The sequence below is a fragment of the Sturnira hondurensis genome, unplaced genomic scaffold, assembly GCF_014824575.4.
Source record: "Sturnira hondurensis isolate 20B ecotype Veracruz unplaced genomic scaffold, ASM1482457v3 Scaffold0016663, whole genome shotgun sequence".
NCBI classification, from domain to species: Eukaryota; Metazoa; Chordata; class Mammalia; order Chiroptera; family Phyllostomidae; genus Sturnira; species Sturnira hondurensis.
In genome coordinates, this window is record NW_028089294.1 from 15,509,726 (window position 1) to 15,529,575 (window position 19,850).

At 51.5% G+C, this 19,850-nt stretch overlaps 1 protein-coding gene across 1 annotated transcript in view; it reads right to left on the bottom strand.

Moving 5' to 3' along the window:
* The window catches only part of DPYSL5 (dihydropyrimidinase like 5), an 81,174-nt gene that overhangs the window by 10,543 nt on the left and 50,781 nt on the right, over nt 1-19,850 (bottom strand). The window contains exons 3-9 of the mRNA XM_037066782.1: nt 12,316-12,474; nt 10,175-10,354; nt 9,480-9,548; nt 7,892-7,936; nt 6,290-6,365; nt 5,081-5,237; nt 383-524 (exon numbers count right to left, since the gene is read on the bottom strand). Of these exons, the coding sequence (XP_036922677.1) occupies nt 383-524; nt 5,081-5,237; nt 6,290-6,365; nt 7,892-7,936; nt 9,480-9,548; nt 10,175-10,354; nt 12,316-12,474 (828 nt within the window). The remainder of the gene's footprint in view (nt 1-382; nt 525-5,080; nt 5,238-6,289; nt 6,366-7,891; nt 7,937-9,479; nt 9,549-10,174; nt 10,355-12,315; nt 12,475-19,850) is intronic.

Below are 19,850 nucleotides of genomic sequence, written 5' to 3' on the forward strand. Positions count from 1 at the left end.
AGGCTGAAAGCTCTAAACATCAGGAAAGGGTTAACGGAAGTACGGTACTTCCACTGGAGACAATATTGTTCAACCATCAAAAAAGATGTTTCTAAAGAATTTTCACTGATAGAGGAAGACAAGATATGTTATATTAAAAAAAGGGATGAACCCAGCTATTAAAATACAGTACTTCATAGAACTAGGAAGAAACATATTAAAATAGTAATTTCTGGGTATGGAATTATGGGAAAATTTTACACTAGGCCTTATTATCTTTCTGATCAGGAAAAAAAATCTTTTCACTTCTGTTTTTGAGCGAAACAGGAGCTGTGGTGGACCTGCCCTCCTCAGGATGGGACTCTTGCCTGGACTGGAGTGGGGAGGGGTCTCAGGAACGTACCACGCCTCTCTCCCAGATGACGCTCATGCGATCCTGCACGCCACTCACTCCATGCGGGATCTTGGTGAAGTCCTCCTTGCCCATAGCTTTCTGCTTGGTGGTGAAAGGCCGGTGGTCTGACGCCACAATGTTCAGAGTATCGCTGGGTAGAGAGAAGGGTGTGCCCAGTGAAGGGAGGCAGCCTGGGTCCCAGAGGGTGGTGACAGGTAACAGAAAAACAGTCTGTGCTTAAGAACCAGGCAGAGTTGATTTCAATCTTGGCTCTGCTACTTAGTAGCTGTATGACCTCTAAAGAGTGACGTAAATTGTGAGAGCCTTGATTTCCCCATCTTCAGGTGGAAACAGGTGCCCAGTGTGGCACAGACCATCAGTGTGGCAGGAGACACTGAGAGGCTTCGAGATGGTGACTTTTAAGAGTTAGGATAGCGGGCAGAGGAAAACTGAGCTTGAGTTTAGCTAGAGTAGAGGGTGGCGGTGGTTTTACCACCATGAAACCATGTGAAAACTCCCTCTCATCCCCACCCTCAACCCCCGCCAGGCCCTGCTGGCAACAAGCACATGCTTGGTAAAACACACAAGTTCAGTGTTAGGCCTTGCAAATAACTCTAAGTCATAGCCTTCCTAGGATGTGGGGACTCTAATGGCTCACAGGGGAAACGAGGGACAAGATGGAAAAGTCGGCCTTGTAAGCCAGCAACGGTATGCAAGTCAACAGGGTCACTGCCATCCGTGACCATCATCCTCAGACTGTTCCCAAGGCCAGCCTCCACGCCAGGAGGTAGGTGGCCAAGGCATGGCCAGGCCCCTGAGGGGCTCGTGAGCTGACTACGGACTCGGGGCCGAGATGACGGTGAGGGGACGTGTGGCGGCAAGCCCTCTGCCTAATGAGGGGGGCAGACAGCTGGCCCATGCTCAGAGATTGCTGAAGGCCTCAGAGATGGTGAGGGGCAGAGAGAGAATGTCTATGTCACCCAGGCCGTGTCACTCAGGAGGGCAGGGAGGGGCCTGAATGGAGCACAGGGGTCACACGGGACAACTGCTTGGACCACATGCTGGGAATCTCAGAGTCTAATTTTGCTTGTGGGAGGCACCAAAGCCTTGTGCCCATGGGCCTTCTAAGATGCCTGCTTAGGAAGGGGACTCTGGGAAGAGGGCATTATTTCCCTTGGTGAAGAGGCATATCTTAAGGCTTTCAGACGTCCTGGGTCAGGCTGCATAGAGGGCTCTCTCTACCGGGGCCTGGCAGGGCTNATGGTGAGGGGACGTGTGGCGGCAAGCCCTCTGCCTAATGAGGGGGGCAGACAGCTGGCCCATACTCAGAGATTGCTGATGGCCTCAGAGATGGTGAGGGGCAGAGAGAGAATGTCTATGTCACCCAGGCCATGTCACTCAGGAGGGCAGGGAGGGGCCTGAATGGAGCACAGGGGTCACTCGGGACAACTGCTTGGACCACATGCTGGGAATCTCAGAGTCTAATTTTGCTTGTGGGAGGCACCAAAGCCTTGTGCCCATGGGCCTTCTAAGATGCCTGCTTAGGAAGGGGACTCTGGGAAGAGGGCATTATTTCCCTTGGTGAAGAGGCATATCTTAAGGCTTTCAGACGTCCTGGGTCAGGCTGCATAGAGGGCTCTCTCTACCGGGGCCTGGCAGGGCTCATCAGTCCCAGCTCTCACTAAATGACTGATATTCTTGGCCAAATCTGCAGTGAGATGACTCAGCTCTTCCTGCGGCATGGGCTGGTGTCTCCCTGGGCCAAAGACACTGCTTAGGCCCTCTCAGAGCCTGCGGGAGGGGTTCTTCCATCAGGCAGGGGGCTTTTCCTAGGGTCCTCGAGGGCTCTCCAGGGATCCCCAGGCAGGCAAAACCCACCAGAGATGCATGGGATCTTCAGGGGTTTCACTTTGTCCTTGGGGGTCCTCCAGATACATGGGCAGGGCTCTGATCAGGAGAGGCACCCATCAGTGTCACAGGCTGAGGGTCCCCGACCCCTGGGCAGCTGGCTCAATTCCCATTCCTTAACCAACAAGTCTTATTGAGCACCCACCATTCCTTTCAGGGTGCCCATGGGCAGGTGTGACTGGGTGTGGTCGCACGTCAGGAGGGCCTCTGAGGTCTCCAGGTGCTGTCCTGAATCTGGGCGATAGGAAACACCCACCTCTACTCTTTCAAGTTTAAAACATGACCGACTGGCTCTGTTAAGTAAAATTTTCCAATGAAAATAATCTGGTCCCCATAAGAAGTCAGGTTTTAAAGAGAGGATGAATCTTTACCTCTAGAGGTACTTTTTTCCCCTGATCCATCCTAAGAAGTCACATTCAAAAGTAGCTCATTATGCCCTGGCTGGGGTGGCTTAGTGGATTTTGGTTCACAGTGGCCTGTGAACCAAAGGGTCACCGGTTCGATTCCCCATCAGGGCACCTGGCTGGGTTGCAGGCCAGGTCCCTGGTCAGGGGTGCATGAGGCAACCACCCAGTGATGTTTCTCTCCCTTTCTTTCCCTCTCCCTTCCCCTCTGTCTAAAAATAAATCAGTAAAGTAGCTCATTATGAAGCAGCTCACATTTTCTTACAGGAGCATAACTGGCGTCTGGGCTTTCTATCAAGTGTTTTATATAATATCAACTATCACCAAAAAATGTGTCATGAAAACAAAATTACAGCCATCATAAATTCCCATAAATAATTAAAATATTAAAACCATGCTCCAGACTCTATAAAACTGCTCACATTTACCACATGCACCAATTAGAAAAGGGATTCAAACTATTCTCATAATAGTTCATGTGAAGTTGCAATTCTGTCTAAGTGGATAGAGTGCATTTAGATAATTTAATAAATCTGGCAAAAGAGGCTGATACAACACTTCATCTCCTCAGTGGTGACTAGCCCCTTCCCCCTGCCTGTTCGTACACGCGCGTCTGGGCACTGTGGTCTGGGTCGGCTGGAGCACTCAGTACGTCTCTGTTCTTCCAGGGCATTTGCCTGCGCTACATGAAGATATTTTAAAAGATTCTTTGGCCTTAGAACTGAGCCCAAATTAGTGTAGTGAGTCTTTGATACTTGTTTGTTCTTGTTGTGTTGACAACAATGGTTTCTCCCAACAAAAGGCATTTTTAAAAGCAACAGCTGACCAAGCGTTCATTCCTCTCTTTATCCTCTCTTACTCTCTCAATTTATTTAAATCTGCTTAAGAGCCCTGGATGGTGTAGCCCAGCGGATTGAGCACTGGCCTGCCAACCAAAGGGTCCCCTGTTCGATTCCCAGTCAGGGCATATGCCCGGGTTGCAGGCCAGGTTTGGGGGTGCATGAGAGGCAATCACACATTGATGTTTCTCCCCCTTCCTTTCTCCTTCCCTTCCCCTCCCTCCCAAAAGAATTAGAATCTTAAAATGAAGAATGTGGACAGAATAAGGGCTCCGTTACCCAAGACAGCCACTGTCAGCTGGGGCTAGTTGCTCCCTTGGCTGCCCCCCATCACCCACCCCCCAGGTCTATAAAAACAGAAGACAGGGAGGGAGACTGAGGGGTTGGCAGAATGTAATAGTCTTTTCCCCTGTCTCTTTTCATGGCCGAGTGGTGCTTGCCTGCCCTCCCCCACCAGTCTACCCCAAAGTCAAGTGGGGGACATTTTCAAGAGGTTCACCTGTGGAGCAGAGGTGAGAGCAGTGGGTATCTGCATGAGAGGTGGACTGGGGGGCTGCCTCTGCACCCCGGGTGAGGAGATGGGTGGCCTGGGGACAGCCCGCCCTCCCCCATAGGGAGTGGCATGGCTGGGTGAGTTTCCTGAGCCCTAGACACCAGGGACGGTGGCCAGGCTTAAGCTGTCATGCCTGGGTCCTTGTCCTCAGGGACACTGCTAGTTCTGGAAGCTGGAAGGTGCAGGTAAATTCGGTAAAGCTGGGGTCTGCCTCCTACATCTGGGGACTGTGTGAGGACGGCACAGGAGAGCCCAGGCTGGGCATGTGCCCTGCACTGAGAGGGCCTGAAGGCCAGTCAATTTTAGCCTGAGAAGCAATGACAACTAATGCAGTACTACAGACGTGAGCTTGGGTGTAGAGAAGAATCGCCCCACCCCACTTATTCCTAGTCTCTCCCCCATCCCAGTCCTGGGCTGGGGTTGTGGGGAGGGGATGAGACTGACTTGTAAACTGAACTGGAATTGAATAACCAAAAGGGCAGTGGCCTCTGGCCCAAATGTCCCCAGCGCCAAGAGAGAAATCGCGAGCAGTGAGATTGAGACAAAAACAAAATCTTTTCACATTGCTGTCCCACTGCATCCAGACTATTACCAGGCCGTTTCCTGTGGACTGGGATCCAGAGGGGAAGAGCAGCATCAGAAAATGAGAAGTTGGACAAGAGGAGGACTGGAGATAGAGTAGGAGGGATGGAGGGAGAAAGCACGGAAGAGAGAGGGGAAGGGGGAAGAAGAAGAAAACAGCACAGGAGAGAGGCATACACAGGAGAGAAAACTGCATAGGAAACGGTACGAGGGGGCAGAGGTCAAGAACCAGAGAAGGGAAGGCCCCCATCTATTCTAGGATAAGCCCGAGGCCACATCCTAGTTTCCCAGCACTCTTTGGTGTGAGATACCAGTGTCCTCTGAAATTCTGGACAACCACCGCTCACAGGTTTCCCAGAAGGACATGGGCTAGAGTTAATGATGGGCTATCGGGCTGTGGGGTCCTCCGTGGATGGCTTACTTGGCCAGCAGGCTCATGAGGTAGGTTGAGGTGTTGGTGTCCAGTCTCAGGGGAGGCACTGTGACGTAGGCGGCCGCGTGGGACCAGTCCTGGTGGTAATAGTGCAAGCCTGTCAGCGTGGCGTGCGCAGTGGTGGTCTCAGCCAGCACAACCTTCCCTGGAAGGAGAAGGGTCAAGCTGTCACAAGGAAGCCAGGGAACCTGAGGAGTCATTGGTCTGGGTGTCTCACTAGACAGGTGACAGAGGTGAAGTCAGAGAGGAAGGGACTTGCCTAGGCTCACTCGGGTGGTTCAGAGCGCAGTTGGGTTTAAGGCCAGGGTGCTCACTACGCCCGCCCATGCTGACTCCAGGCAGCGGGGACAGAAGGGCAAAGCCACCGAGGTGAGGCAGCACCGACAGCCCCTCAGGGAGCACAGTTGGCTGGGGCATGGCACTGCAATGCACAGTGGGGGAACCGAGGGCTGTGGAAGCCAGGCTCAGGGAAAGTCAGGACCGTTTCCTGAGCAGACAGGTGCTGTGAGCCCCTTCAGGAGAACTGCTGGGGGAAGGGTCTGCAGCAGGGGCTAGAAGGCAGGGTGACGAAGGAGGGATCGCCAGGAGGCAGAGCAGTGGAAAGGCTAGAAGCCCTTGATCCTGGTATGACCATGACTTTGTCTTCCCTGTGGGCAGGCCCTCCCTGGCACCCTGACCAGGCTGGTACTACGAGCAAGTACAAAGCCTTCAGGTACAGCAGGAGTCCCTTCAGGTGCCGTGCTCGTACACAGGGGGCTGCAAGGGAAGTTGGGTCCGCACCCTTATTTCTCTAGGGGTGTCCCTGGCATCCTCTGAAATGTCCATTGGAACTGGTCCAGGATTTCACACTGGTTACTGGGGCAACCAGTAACCAGTTTGGTTTCACACTAGTGAAACCAAAAAGGCCGAAAAGATACCAATGAATGAATCCACTGAAAACTTCAATAATTTCGCCAGACACAGAAGAGGTGACAGACACTTCTGAGAAGTTGCTATGCATGCAAATGTGGAGAGGGACACCAATCCTGATGGATTGAACCTGGGCTAGCACAGGGCACTGCTGGGAAGACAGGTGGAGGAGTGAGGGCAGGCGCAGGGCCAGGCCTCGGGAGCGGCCATGCAGTGCGTGGAGCTGGGGCGCCCATCTGGCTGCAACGCCACCCCGAGTGCCCTGTCCATCCCAGCTCAGGGACTCACCTTGCATCTTAGCAGCTGCAATCACATCGCCCGCCGAGATGCTGGACACGTTGACCAGGTAGATGGGACAGTGAGTCTAAACATGGAAACATGGCGGGAAGGAGAGAGCATCAACCCCACAAACCTAACAGGCACCTGCATACCCGGTCAAATCCACCTGGCCCTGGCACCTCCCCCTCATTGCTTAGCCCCGCCCCCAGGGTGCCAGTCTTCCGCTGGGAGTGCAGCTGCAGCAGCTGCTGCACAAGCTGGAGAAGCGCACGAAGCAATGAGGGGCAAGCCGCGCCCAGCACCAGGCCCAACAGGGGAATGAAAGTGGGGCAAGATGTCGGGAGCTGAACCTCATATTTTCTACCAACTGACGAAAAGGTTTTTTTTAATAACTTAAGGGACTATCTTAATTTCATAGTCACGAATGTGGTGATTCAGAGATAGTTGAATTATATTCCGTATTACAAAGGACTGCGGCTGCCGCTGAGGGCTGCTGTGTCAGCAGACAGGACGTGCCCTGGAGCAAACAGAACACAGAGGCTTCAGGGTCCAAAGTCGATGCCAGGCAGGGCCGGTCTTACACAGGATGCCTGGATTTCACATTGATTAGCTTTTTCTCTGCCAAGCTGTGTGACCACGCACAGCCCACGGCTCAGCTTCTCTGGACGTGAGCTGGAGCTAAAAGGGGAGGAGCTGCCGCTGTGGTTCAGACCCTTCCACCGGGAACTCGTTGACACAATGACAGTAGAATAATGTCCTCATCCAGCCCCCAGATTTATCAACTGCTGATGGGAGACTGTGTTTTCCCAAAGGCTATTCTGGGGCCTTCCATGCTTGTCACACTCGGACAGAGGGTTTAGGAGCAGGCCTGACGTTTGAACAGGCCCGGCTTGGCACCAGTCTGTAGCTCTGAGACCAGCTGGATTTCCAATCTCACTGTGTTCCCCGGGGATTCCTAACAGCACGCCCTCCTGTTTACATCCTTCCAGGGAGCCCGGGTCTTTCCAGGGGAGAGATTCTCCAGCAGGAATCGCCAGCAGGCCTCTTAAAACACAGATGGCTGGGCATCGCCCGGAGTCCCCGATTCGGTGGGCTCCGCAGGCCGAGAACTTGCCCTTCTACATTTCTGTGGGTAATAAGCGACGCGGATGCTGCCAGTCCAGTGACCACACCCAGAAGGCTGGTGTCTGGGGACGGGAACTCAGATGATCTGAGCAGATCGCACCCGTGATGGCAGGAAGAGAAACGACCTTTGCACAGCACTCTGCTCTTTCTAGTGCTTTTCCTCATGGCTCCTCTGTGAGGACGGATGCCAACATTCTGATGTTAGGTAATAAAGCAGCATAACAGAGCTATCGAGTGCCCTGCCTGTGATCGAAGGCTTGTATCGGGTAAAGGCCCTGCACCTCTTGCTGGGTGCCACCCCCACGTGCATCAGCTCCCCACCACCCCCGCCTGCACCCTGCCTCCCTGGGGAGCCTTTTCCTCTTGAGCAACGATGCTGGCACCCAGGACAGAACGGGACTCCACTGGACAGGTTGGTTTCTGACCCCAGATTCGAGAACAGACTTTGGGTGAGCGGTGGATGGAGGAGGGGTGGGGTCTACGCACCCTGTTCGCAATGGTGATAACTCGGTGAGTGGCTTCAGCTTCCACCTGTTAGAAACAAAGGACAGGAAGAAAACAAGCGTCACCATCTCTCCCAAGCAAGCCCACATGTGGCCGAGACCTGCCTCCTAGCAGGCGTGCCGGATATCTGGAGGGGGGCCTACGGCACCCACCGGGCTGGCCTGGGTGCAATCCCTGGGCCGGGGCCCGAGCTCCAGCCACCTCTGCTCACGCGGGAGACTCCCAGGGCTAGGTGCGCCAGGCACACCCTTGCTGGGTGCTACCAGGGCCTCACTGAAGTGCAGACGGGAACCTGGAGCCCCGGCTCTCCCCGTTTTCTGGTGTGTTCATTCTGCAGCCACCGAACCACAGTGAGGCAGCAAAGGAGCGACATCGATTGATCTCAAGCTGGAAATCAGCCGAGAGCAGGGTTGCTAAACCTCGGACTATTGACATTTTGGGCTGGACAGTTCTTTGTGGTGGGAAGCTGTCTGGGGAAGGTGAGATCTTTAGCAGCACCTTTTGCCTCTACCTACTAGATGCCAGCAGCACCCGCCCTTCAAATGAGATAATCAAAAATATCTCTAGATATCGTCAAATGGCTCCTGGGAGCCAAATCAGCCCTGTTGTGGACCCAAGACCCTCCCCTTGAACGAACAGATGATGACAATGGTCATTTTTGCTATTGCCACTACAGCCAAGCTTTGCTCTTTCACTCATATGACCGAACAAGTCCACTCCTGTGCCCACCCCCCACCCACCCCGGCCCTCACAGGTGCAGTATTTACTTTGTTGAATCAGGTGCATCTTTCTTGACCAATTCTTAGGTGTCAAAACAGGAGCTATATCCAAGGACTCTGGCAGATAGGGCAGACCAGGGGAGGAGGAAGGTGGGACTCCTCCCTCCGCAGGCTGACCCACTAAGAGCCCACTTGGTTCCTGTCTTGTGGAAATACCATCACACGTCTCCAGCTGCTCACTCCTTCTGGCCTCCCCATGGATCCCTTGGGGACAGCCAACAGCCACTCCGCACTTCCAGCTTTGCAAAAATGCAAAACAGCCTTGCTCTCACAAATGGCCAGGGTCATAGGGCAGGAAGGCATTCTCTGCCTAATGTGGTCCCTCTAGAGCAGATTCCTTTACTGGGGGGGGGGGCTCTGGGGGGCTTGTACGCACGTCCTGCAAAACTGTACAAGGACAGAACCTGAGGGCAGAAGCAGATCAGGGCTCTGGGCGAGCATTCCAGCGAGTAATGAGGTACCGGGGGAGCGGAGCAGGAATCTGAAATTTCCTCCAGCGTCTGAAGAGACAGACCTTTTCAGCCTGTCTTTTCTCTCCCAATTCAATTTTGGGTACAGCCACCCCTGGGGTGCTCGCATTGTCTCCCTCAGATTCTTGCAACCAGATTCAAATGAGGCCAAGTCAGCCTCAGCCTGGAGGAAGCTGCCCCTGGAGAAGCTTCCCCGAGGGACCTCCCTCCACGGAGAGAGTGACGTGGCACAACTGACGTTTATCAGCGGCTCTTCCACCCTAAAGATCCCGTGGGTCTCCAGAGAGAAGCTGACAGAGGACACGTGGGGCCCGTCCTCACCTCTTCTGGGCGGCTGATCTCAATGCCTTCGGGGCCGGTGATACCCAGATCTAGCGCCTCCTTAGCACCCTGAGTAACAGCAAAAGAGGGAACACTGAGAGACTCAGAGAGACATCAACCAATACCGAACCCCAGGGGCAGTCAAATATGCTAGACACAGCCCATTGGAACAGGCTGGCTGTGCCTCTCACTTCCGTGACACTCGCCTTCTGAAGAGGGGGAGCAAGCACCGGCTCCCCTTGGGGAAGGCTCTCTGAGTCTCACTTCATCATACTCAGTAACGTCTTTTCCTTTTGAAAACACAGCTCCACAACCAGAGAACAGGTCTGGGACACCAAAGACGAGCATTTTTTATTGATCTGGAAGTCAGAGTTTCCCTGCTGGAAATCTCATTAAAATACTTCTTAGAGCTGCTTTAAATTCCTTTGCTATAATGGAATTTAAATAGAGCATTAGAATAAAGACATCATTTAAGACTTAGAAACCCTTCTGGACTATAAAGGGAGATTCATTTTTCACAGACAGTAGGAAAGTTGCAATTTCCTGGCAGAGATTCGTCATCTGGGGTGTTAACTTTTACAGCCGGTTTTGTCTGAACATCGTGGGGTAGAAATGGGTGGTCAGGAATCCACCCGAGAACACTGGCGCCCTAGCCCCTGCCCCCCTCCCCGCCCCAGCATTCTCCATCGCCTTGCCTCGGCCACGAGCTCTCCATTTTCGGCGTGGACTCGGGCGATCGCCCCGATGTCTTTGCAAGCATAAAACACTTGGTACAGCTCACTGTCCCGAAGCATATACAAGTCCTTGTAGGTCATGAACATCTGGAACGAGTTGACACCCTTCTCTCTCACCAGCGTCTCCATTTCTGCTTTCACCTGGAGAGCAACATGCGAAGGCCACGTGAGCACAGACGTGAACACGTGGAAGAGATGCGGCTCCGCCAAGGGGGCCACCGTGTGACCACTGTCTGCAATCTTAAAGCATCTCACTTTCCTCCCAGCTCCCAGGCTGCTTGGAGGTCCCATGAGCAAGCGCATGAAGATGTACTTTGAAAACTGTCAAGCGTAACACACACACATTTGGAACTCTACCGTTACCTCCTAGGCATGTTTTTCCTACCATACAGGCCTGTCCTGTGTTTCCAACTCCTCATCAGCCTTATTCACAACTTTTATTCCCCGGGCCTATTCCCCTGACCCCATAAAATGGCATCACAAAGACAGCACAGTAATGCTAAAAATTCAGAGACCCCGGGAAAAATCTAACACAGGAACAGTAGATTCCTGCATTATGTGGGTGAGCAGAGTCATCCTAACATTGTTTATATTGGGAAAAAATGGAAGCCACATTGGTCCATGAGAGGAAGGAAGTTGAGGTTCACCTGCTGGACAGAACGTTAGGTGGCCACTGCAGCGACAGTCATGAAGACCATGCATCCACTCAGAAAACGCTCCCACTTAACAGGAAAGGATTACCAGGGAAAAAGACTGGAAGGAAATAAGCAAAATAACAAATAGTGATTGTGTTGAGGTGATCGATTTCGGGCATCCTTTCTTTTCTAATTTTAAAAGCTATAGTTAGGAAAAAATTGATTATTAGAAAAACTAATATAAAATCCCAGATGCATGAAAGTCCCCATGACCTCTGGGAATGGCTGGTCTGACCTCAGGGTTGCCGAGATGGGCACTCCGTTGTAGACCAACACTGGGCAAGGGGATGGAGAAAGCCTTGGGTGTAGGGGCCACCCCTCCAGGAGGCTGTCTGAAATAAACAACCCCCCATCTGAAAGACATTCAGCATGATCTGCACCTTTATTCTGGTCCCAGGAGTGGGGGGTGTTCATGCTGTGAGGCCTGGGGGTGCCAAGGCCTTTCACCAGCCCCAGGCTGGGAATAAAGGAAGAGACCCGGTGGGCCCCACACCCAAGGGCAGAAGTACAGCGATGCTTCTAATTACCACCTTGGAAGGGAGGCAGCCCTTCCAACCAGGGTCCACCACTGAAGAACTTTGGAAAATTTTGTAATGCTTTTTTCTTTTTATAACTCTAGGGCACCCACCCAAGTCCTGAGACGAGGTAATTCATAAATAATTGATGAAGGAACAAATATCCAGGTTGCTTCCCTGGGGTGATAAGCCATCACACTCCAAAAAGAAATCAAAAGCTACCTGCCTGTATATCTGTTTTCAGAGAGAGCAAAACTTGGAATGTGGGGAGATGGGAATGGACGCCGGGCCTGGGGCAGCTGGACAACAGCAAAGCCAGGCACCTGGGGCACAGGCTGAACTGAGAATGGGCTCAGAGGGAGCCATCCGAGGCCACATACCAGGAGCAGCCTCAGGGCCTTGAGTAGAAGCCAGGTCCCAGCAGAAAAGATCTACCCGGCCCATGCGTACCAGGCAGCACTGAGCCAGGCCGGGCTGCCTGTGCTGAGGCCTCAGCCAGTGCTGTCATTCTCAGCACAAAAACATCGTGGCCCTTGGAGCCTACCCCCGCCTGAGCCCAGCACTCAGCAGCACACACAGCAGGCGTCAGGGGCACCTAGTCTCAGGCATCAGGGAAGGCTGAAAGCCCTGGGGTCAGGGCAAAGAGCCATTGGGCCCCCCCGTCTTAGACTCTGCATCTGCTGGAAACCTGGCTTTGCAAATCCAGCAGGGCAGGCCTGCCCACTGCCTTGCAGAGCCATAAGTGCTTCATCTTTTCGCATTTGGGGGAGTTAGGAGGGGGATGGGAGGCGTGCCCCACACCTGCGGGAGAGCACCACACCCCAGCTGGCTCCCACCAAATGGCCCCTCTGCCTAAACAGCATTTGCTCATCTTTCAGGATTCCAGTATTACCTTCGGGGCCCACCAGGTGATCCCCACGTGCAGGGCGTAGTCACAGCAGACCTTGGGGTCGGCCAGACCCCTGCACTTCTCATAGGCATCCACCAGGGAGGTCTCCTTGTCAGGCAGGACATGGCCGATGATCATGGTGGTCCCTCCGACGAGCGCTGCCTGAGGAAGCGGGAAAAGCAGTCTGGTCACTTCTCCCATGCCCGAGTCTCTGACATAGGGAGGCACGGGGTCCTCAGGTGGACATGCAGGACATCCACGGACCCTACCACCCAAGAGGCTGTGAGGCCCCGAGGCAGCAGTGTGTGGGAAACCATGTACTGTCTGAAGGCGCGGGGCCAGTGTGTGGCCACCATCACTGTGGGCCCAGCACACAAACTCGCTGCTTTCTCGTCTTGGGCTGAGGCTTGGAGCTCGGGGCTTCGGGAAAACCACTTCGTGTGCTGCTCAAGCCTTAGGCCACCCCTGCTTCCCAATGAGAAGACCCCAGTGCACATTTTTTTGCCAATTTGAATATACAGATGATGATCAAATATCTACATATGATATGATATACTACAAAACATGATCAAATGTTTACTTATAATATTTATTCACTGAGTTGCATGCAAACATTTAAACCATAATAAATAAAATGTTAATTTGGATGCATTGTTTTGTTTTAGTCTCTCACATGGCATGAAATAATTCTACCCAAAGTTTTCTTTTGCATCTTCAACACCAGGGTCCTTGTCTTTAGTTTCCTGGGCGCATTGACTTCACTTCCATCCGTCTGAGTTTATCAGTGAAAAACTGCCCTGCTCATAATCTCCACAACATACCACTTGGAAAGGAAACCTCTAAAAAGCCTCACGTGTGAATGCAAAGCCTACCTCCAGGAGTAATGACTAAATCTGTATGAAGATCTCCCAGTCCCCACACTTTTGTTTAAAGCTGAAATTGATCGGGTGAGTTCCACCAGTTTCCAAAACTGGAACTGACCAAAGGTCGCTGTTCCGGCCTCATGTGCTATTCTCCAACAAAACGTCATTAAAACTAAAGTAATTGAGACAGGACCTCATAATATGAGAGACTTTGGGAGGGCTCTGATAATATGTGGCGCCTCGCTTTTTCCTGGTGAGTAAAAAGTCCTTCTGTTCGGGTCCGTCCTTACAGTGACTGGGAGTCAGATCCAGGTTCCAGCCCCTGCTATCCCCCCTCCCAGCGTGGTGATCTCAGCCAGGTACCTCAACCTCTCTGAGAGAAGGATTCTTTACCTACATGATGGGAATAGCTTCCTTCTCGGAGAGTTGTGAGAGTCAAGTGCACATTGTGGACTGTGTAAAGTCTTGTCCTAACGTGTGTGTGTAATCACTCAGAACTTAGCTGTTTGTCTGTGTTCTGTCGGAGAGAAATGAAATTGTCTTAACGATTTCGTGCTCTTCTGTTCAGTTAAGTTCTTGATTGCAAATCAGAAATATTGTTGGGGAATAAGGACCAAAAGGAAAATTAGTTCAGTGGCCACAAAACAATTAAAATGAAAATTCTTGCAAAGTCGATTTTCCAGGCTGATTCTTGGTAGGCCAGGCTGCAGTGGGAAACCCGGGGGTCTGACTTCTTGCAGAGCCTAAAGCGACCACCAGAGGGTGCAGTCCTGCGGCCCCTGTGGAGGAACGGTGATGAGGGCGCGAAGAAATGGAGAGAATGGGGAGAGCAGCAGATTGTAGCTTTACTAGCTGGCTTCTATTTCTGACTTGGCTGGATTGTGCTGGGCTGATTCATCCCCATAGCAGGTGGTTGTACTCTACGTATTTTGCCCTGAAATGTGTTTCTTGCTTTTACACATGGGCATGGGGGAGTCTCATATATTGGGATTTCAAACACTAAGTTGTTTCATTTTTCTGTGGTTCCAGATTGCTTTCCTTTGCACCGCCCCCCGCCCCCCCACCCCCCTGCCCAGTAAGACAATAGCCTTAGATTTTAAAAAAAGGGAACCTGGGAAAAGGAGTGGAATAAGAGTGCTCTTAAGGGCGGGGGGGCAGGGCTGGGAATACAAGACAGAAAACTGTACTTGAACAAGAATTAAATTAAAAAAAAAAAGAGTGCTCTTAAAATCTGTGGGTCCTAGAGCTAGAGTGGAAAAGGAGGTCCACGCACCAAATCTCTCAATCGTCAAGTCACAGATCCAGCTCTCAAACTGTCACACAGAATACAGTCTAGCCTCTCACTCAGACAGCATACTGTCACAACGACCACGAGGCCAGGCCTGAACTCAGACTTCTCAGAGACCCTGCTGTTCTGCGCTACATTGTAGGGGAAGTTGGCCTATGGCCTCTGCACCTGCCCCCGGACCAGGTCCCCCGACCCAGGATTCATGCTGAAGCCCCCAGGTCTAAGCTCTGCTCACCCCCCACAAATGCTGCCCGTGAGTCCAGGTGGGCACACGCTGGTGGGTCTGGCCCCGAGGGGGACGGACTCAGACCCTGGAAGAGCTCAGGCCTTCCCGGGGATTCCAGGGACCCAGAGGGTGGTCTAGAAGTGGGATATCGGGCTCTAGGCAGACATGGCCCCTCTTGCCTGGTCTCAGGGCGGTCACTGAAGGAGTTCTGGAAGGAGTCAGGAGCATTGGAGGGTGGTCCTGACTTTCCTACTTACTGCTGTGTGCCTGCTCTGTACCTCCCCTCTCAGGGGCCTGGAGAGGAGAGGATGGGAATGGGTGAGAGAGCACTGACAAGCTGGGAGGGGCACACAAATATCTGGAGTAAGTACTTCTGCTGTCATGCAGGCCTCGAAATAGGGGTTGAATGGAATCAGCAAACACTCCCCCAGCTGCAGGTTGCAGCACGTGCTTCCTGGCTGGCGGGAGCGACACAGAGCTGGCGTTTTAAATATGCACGGTTCCTGCCCGCGGGATGAATGCCCACAGGCTCAGTCTCCTCGGGAATGTGATAGCACAGATGTGACAGACCTTGTCCCTGTCACCCCCGCAGAACAGCCTTGAGGAGAGCAACAGCGAGCGCGACCCATTCCTGTTCCTCATGCTTCCAGACGGATTATGTTTACGAATATGCAACTGCTGAGTGCTCACAACTGTTTTTATGCAAAATGGTGCTGGTTAAGCAAGCTGTGGAAGATGTGCAATGGAAGTCAGTAGAAATGATGCTCGCGGAAGCTAAGCTTATCATATCGTGGAAAAGGGGTGATGTTATAATGGGTGAAGAAGGCAGAACGCAACATGTATATCCAAGATGCTTTAGAACTATGTTTGAACACACACACTCCCACAAAGAACTATGTTTAAGCACACCCCCTACAAAGAACAAAAATGTTTAAACACACACACCCCCACAAAGAACAAAGAACAAAAAATGGAAGGAAATATACCAAAACATTTAACAATGACCCTTTCTGGGTGATGAGATTCTGAGCAATTTATTTTTTATGATTTTCTGAAATTTATTTAATAGAATACATGACTTTCACAATATACATTTTAAAATAAATTTGGAGGAAGCTAAAACTATTTAAAATTTAGTTATGTGTTTAAAATACTTTTAAAGTTATGAAACATTTCAGTCATACACTATAAGTATAGAAAATAATACAACATGTACCCATGAACCCACTAGTCAAATATAAGAGGTTAACATTTTTGCCGTATTTACTCTCCATGTCTTTTTATCTAAAAAATGAAATAAACTATTCCCAATATAACTGAAGCCCTCCTTCCCATTCCCATGCTTCTCCCCTGCGGTTGATAAAAATTTCCTCCATCCATGTTTTTATGATTTGACTATATTTGTTTTATAAGTTTTAAAAAATGTATAGAACCCTGACTGGTGTGGCTCAGTGGGTTGGGCATCATCCCACAAACCAAAAGGTTGTGGGTTCAGTTCCCAGTCAGGGCACATGCCTGGGTTGCAGGCCTATGAGAGGCAATTGGTTGATGGAAGGGGGAGAATATAAAATAAATAATATTCCCTCTCTCTAAAAATAAATAAATAAAATCTTTTATAAAATGTATTCAAATGGTATCATATTGTCCCTTCCTTTTGCAACTTCCATTTTTAATAAAAATTCAGTATCATTAAGACTTATTTATGTAGACTTCTCTCATCCATTTTAATTCACGGTATGAACACTGCTCCAGGCATGGAATCATTTCCGAGTTCATGACATTTACTGCCAGGCACGGTGACTGGAATTAGAAAAGCAGGGTCTGCTACCATCTATTGTGGATGAATAGATTAAGGGCAACTTGGTCGCTAGAGAGGGCCCACTAGCCACTGAGAACAGACAGATGCATGGGTGTGCTTTGCAAACTAAGTGCGATGCAAACATCTCCGCATTTCTGAGCGCAGCTGGGAAAGCCATCGTTTGTTCCGATGGGTCTGCCTCCCTGGGAATTGCTGAACCACTTCCTTTCCTTTTCACATGAAAACGATCCTCCCAAAGTACGAGAGAAGGAAAATGAACAGCTGGGAGGTTTCTCTCCCTTCTCGTCAGGGATCTGTCGGCTGCTTACTGACCCTCTGGAAGGCCAGCTCTCTCTCTCTTTTTAATTTAAAAATATTTTATTTTGTTTTTTTTAAATTCTTCTTCTTCTTCTTATTATTATTATCATTATTATTATTTTATGAAAGCAAGCATTTAAGCACCAGCACACTCTGGGACATGAAAAACTCTCCAGAGAAGGACCGGAACATTTCACCAAGTGAGCAGATGCGTGTGTGGACTTAGAATCAAGCCTGGCACTCAGTAGGTAGCATGTCTGGCTCCCCACCCTCCTCCCACCCCCAGTACTGAAACACAAGCCCCCCAGGCAGGGCCAGTTCCTGGGCTTGTGGCTCGGGCAGTCCCCACAGGCCCTGCATTTGGAAGGGCTCTATGCTTAGTGTCCTGCTGTTGCCACCTTGAAATTCTTACTAATCTTTTCACAAGGAGTCCCTCATTTCTATCAGCTACCCTGGCCTGAACTGGGGAGACTGGGCTCCTAACAGGCTTACACTGGTCTTCACTGACAACTCGGCCAGACCCCTGGGGGGGGGGTGCCAGGACGCTGACCCCTTCTCTGGTAATTCCCTTCCCAGATGCCTCAGTGCTGACCACAGCCTCGTCCTTTTTTGGAGTCTCCCCAGTGCCTTCTACCAAGTGCCCCCTTTTCTTTGAAAATCAAACAAACAAAACACACTGACCCCCCCACCCACCCCCAGCTTTTCTACAGGGCATCCAAGTGATGGGTTCCTTGGGACATCCTCTCTGTCCCTCTGGTGACACACGCTTCTCCAGGGTTTTCTTGACCCACAATCTGCAGCCTGTTGAGCCCATCCCACAGCTGCCTGGTTTTCTCCAAGTCGTATGTTTGCAATTCGCTGCACCCTAAACTTGAACTTTCCACCTTAGGGCTTGGTCCTGACGGAGCGATGCTCTCACTCCAAGCATCACCATTTTTGAAACGCACACATCATTCTTTGAACTTTCTACAGAGGAAACAGGCAATGGCCAGTCCACTGTACCCTCTGGGAAAGGCACCTTTTCCCACACTTACTGTCCCTGTCACTTAAAGGCACGTGATACAGTTAAAGGCAAAAGAGCACAGTGACGGGAATCAGACTTCATGGCAGGCAGATTAAGGTTTAAATCCCAGCTCCAGCACTTACTCACTGTAAGACCGTGGGCAAGCGACTGAATTCTCTTTGGGTTTCATTTGCTGACTTGTAAAATGGGATGATGACACATCCCTTCTGGGGTCACTCTGAGAATTAAAGGAGATGATGCATGTAAAGCACCTGGCACATCCCTGCACACAGTAGGAGCCAATGAATAGTAGTGATTCATAATACTGTGATAACCCAGTTCATGAATAAGCATCATTTCTGTAGCACAAACGTGCTGTCTGCTACGTGTGTGGGATGCTCTAGATGAAGTGAGAAATGTAAGCACCTTGAGGGAGCTAAGGGGCCAGTTAGCAAACAGGACAAGAAAACAGTTCACTTTTAACAGAAACAACTTCAAAATGAAAAGAGAGTCCGTGCATCACCAGGTAAGGTTCTTCAAAATGACGGCAGCATCAGGTTCAAAGGAGCAGAGGAAGGGACGAACGCCTTAGGATGGGTGGGCTGAGAGCTACACGGTGAGTGTGACGGAGCACAAGGGGCCCCCAGACGGTGTGGGGATGCTGGGGCGCGTGCAGCTAGAGGACCTAGAACAGACTGTTTGGTTCTGGCCGACGCAGGTCTGGCTGGGACCACACTGAATGAGCCTTGTTGCACCTGGATTCCCTCTGGCTGGCACAGTTGGGCCACTCATGCTGATGGAGGTGACGGTCATGAGGGAGCTCAGGAGAGTGGGGTTTGGAAGGACTCTGGCCACACCCCCCTCCCCAGCAGGCTTCCGGGCAGAGGAAGCCATGGAAGTCAGACTTGGGAATGTGACTGTGGCTGCAGCACTGAGCTCAGCTGCAGCGCCGAGGTGACAGCCGGGAGTCCAGGGACTGGACGGCGGGACACATGCGAAACCTGTTCCTGGGAAGAGGCAAGGTTTGACGACCGAAGAGGAGGCAATGTAAATAATGGGGAAGGTTTCACACTGTGTGGCTGAAAAAATACTACTAGGAGAGGAACAATCGAATTTAGGAGGGAAGAAGTTTTAGGCATCTTCAGACAGAGTGGCCGGAGGGACACTGGGGTGGAGATGAAACCTCTAATCCTGGCCAACGTCCACTGAGCATTTCTTCTGTGCCTGTTTGACTTTCACAACAGGCCCGTCATTATCTCCATCACTCAGACGAGGGATCTGAGGGTTGATACTCATATCTACTAGGCTGAGAGGGACACCTCCTCCCATCCATCGGGAGGGGGTGCATAGGGGAAGAGGTGATCAGAGGTGACACAGAGAAGAAATGAAGGCGCCCAGTTCCTCGGTCCCAGACTTCTTAGCAAGACAGGAAATAATGCCAATATCCCGGAGGAAAGGTTTGAGGGAAATCAGGAGTGTTGGTCTGAGCCGAGACGAGGCTTGGGAAGACCATACTAGAGAGGCATACAGAACACGCCGGCCGTTGTAACAGGCCAGTTCTGTAGAGGCAGGAGCTGGGGCAGAGAACCCAGGCTGAGAGGGTGGGATCCGTTGGGTCAGGGATGGCCGGCAACGGGGTCCAGGCGAGGTCCAGCATAGCCAACAAATGGGGACGGGTCCCAGGGCAGGCCCAGAGCTTGCCATTTGCATTTGGAAGCTGGTTAGAAATGCAGCTGATTCTCTGATGGCATATGGGGAGGCAGGATGCTCAGGTGGGAGAAGCCTGAACTCTGGAGCCGGGAGACCTGGATTCGAGTTCTGACTGTACCACTGAGGAGTCCCCTGGTCCTAGGCCAGTGAGTGCTGGCTCAGGAGGATGGGGTGCCATTGCTGGAAGGAGGGTTCCTTGGGATAAGAGAGTGAATGCCTTGAGTTGGGGGAGGTGACAGAGGTGTCTAGGCTGTAGCTATAAATGTGGGAGTCGTCAGCACCAGATTCAGTGGACAGAGGGAGCTAAAAGGAGAAGGTGAACTGGGATAGGA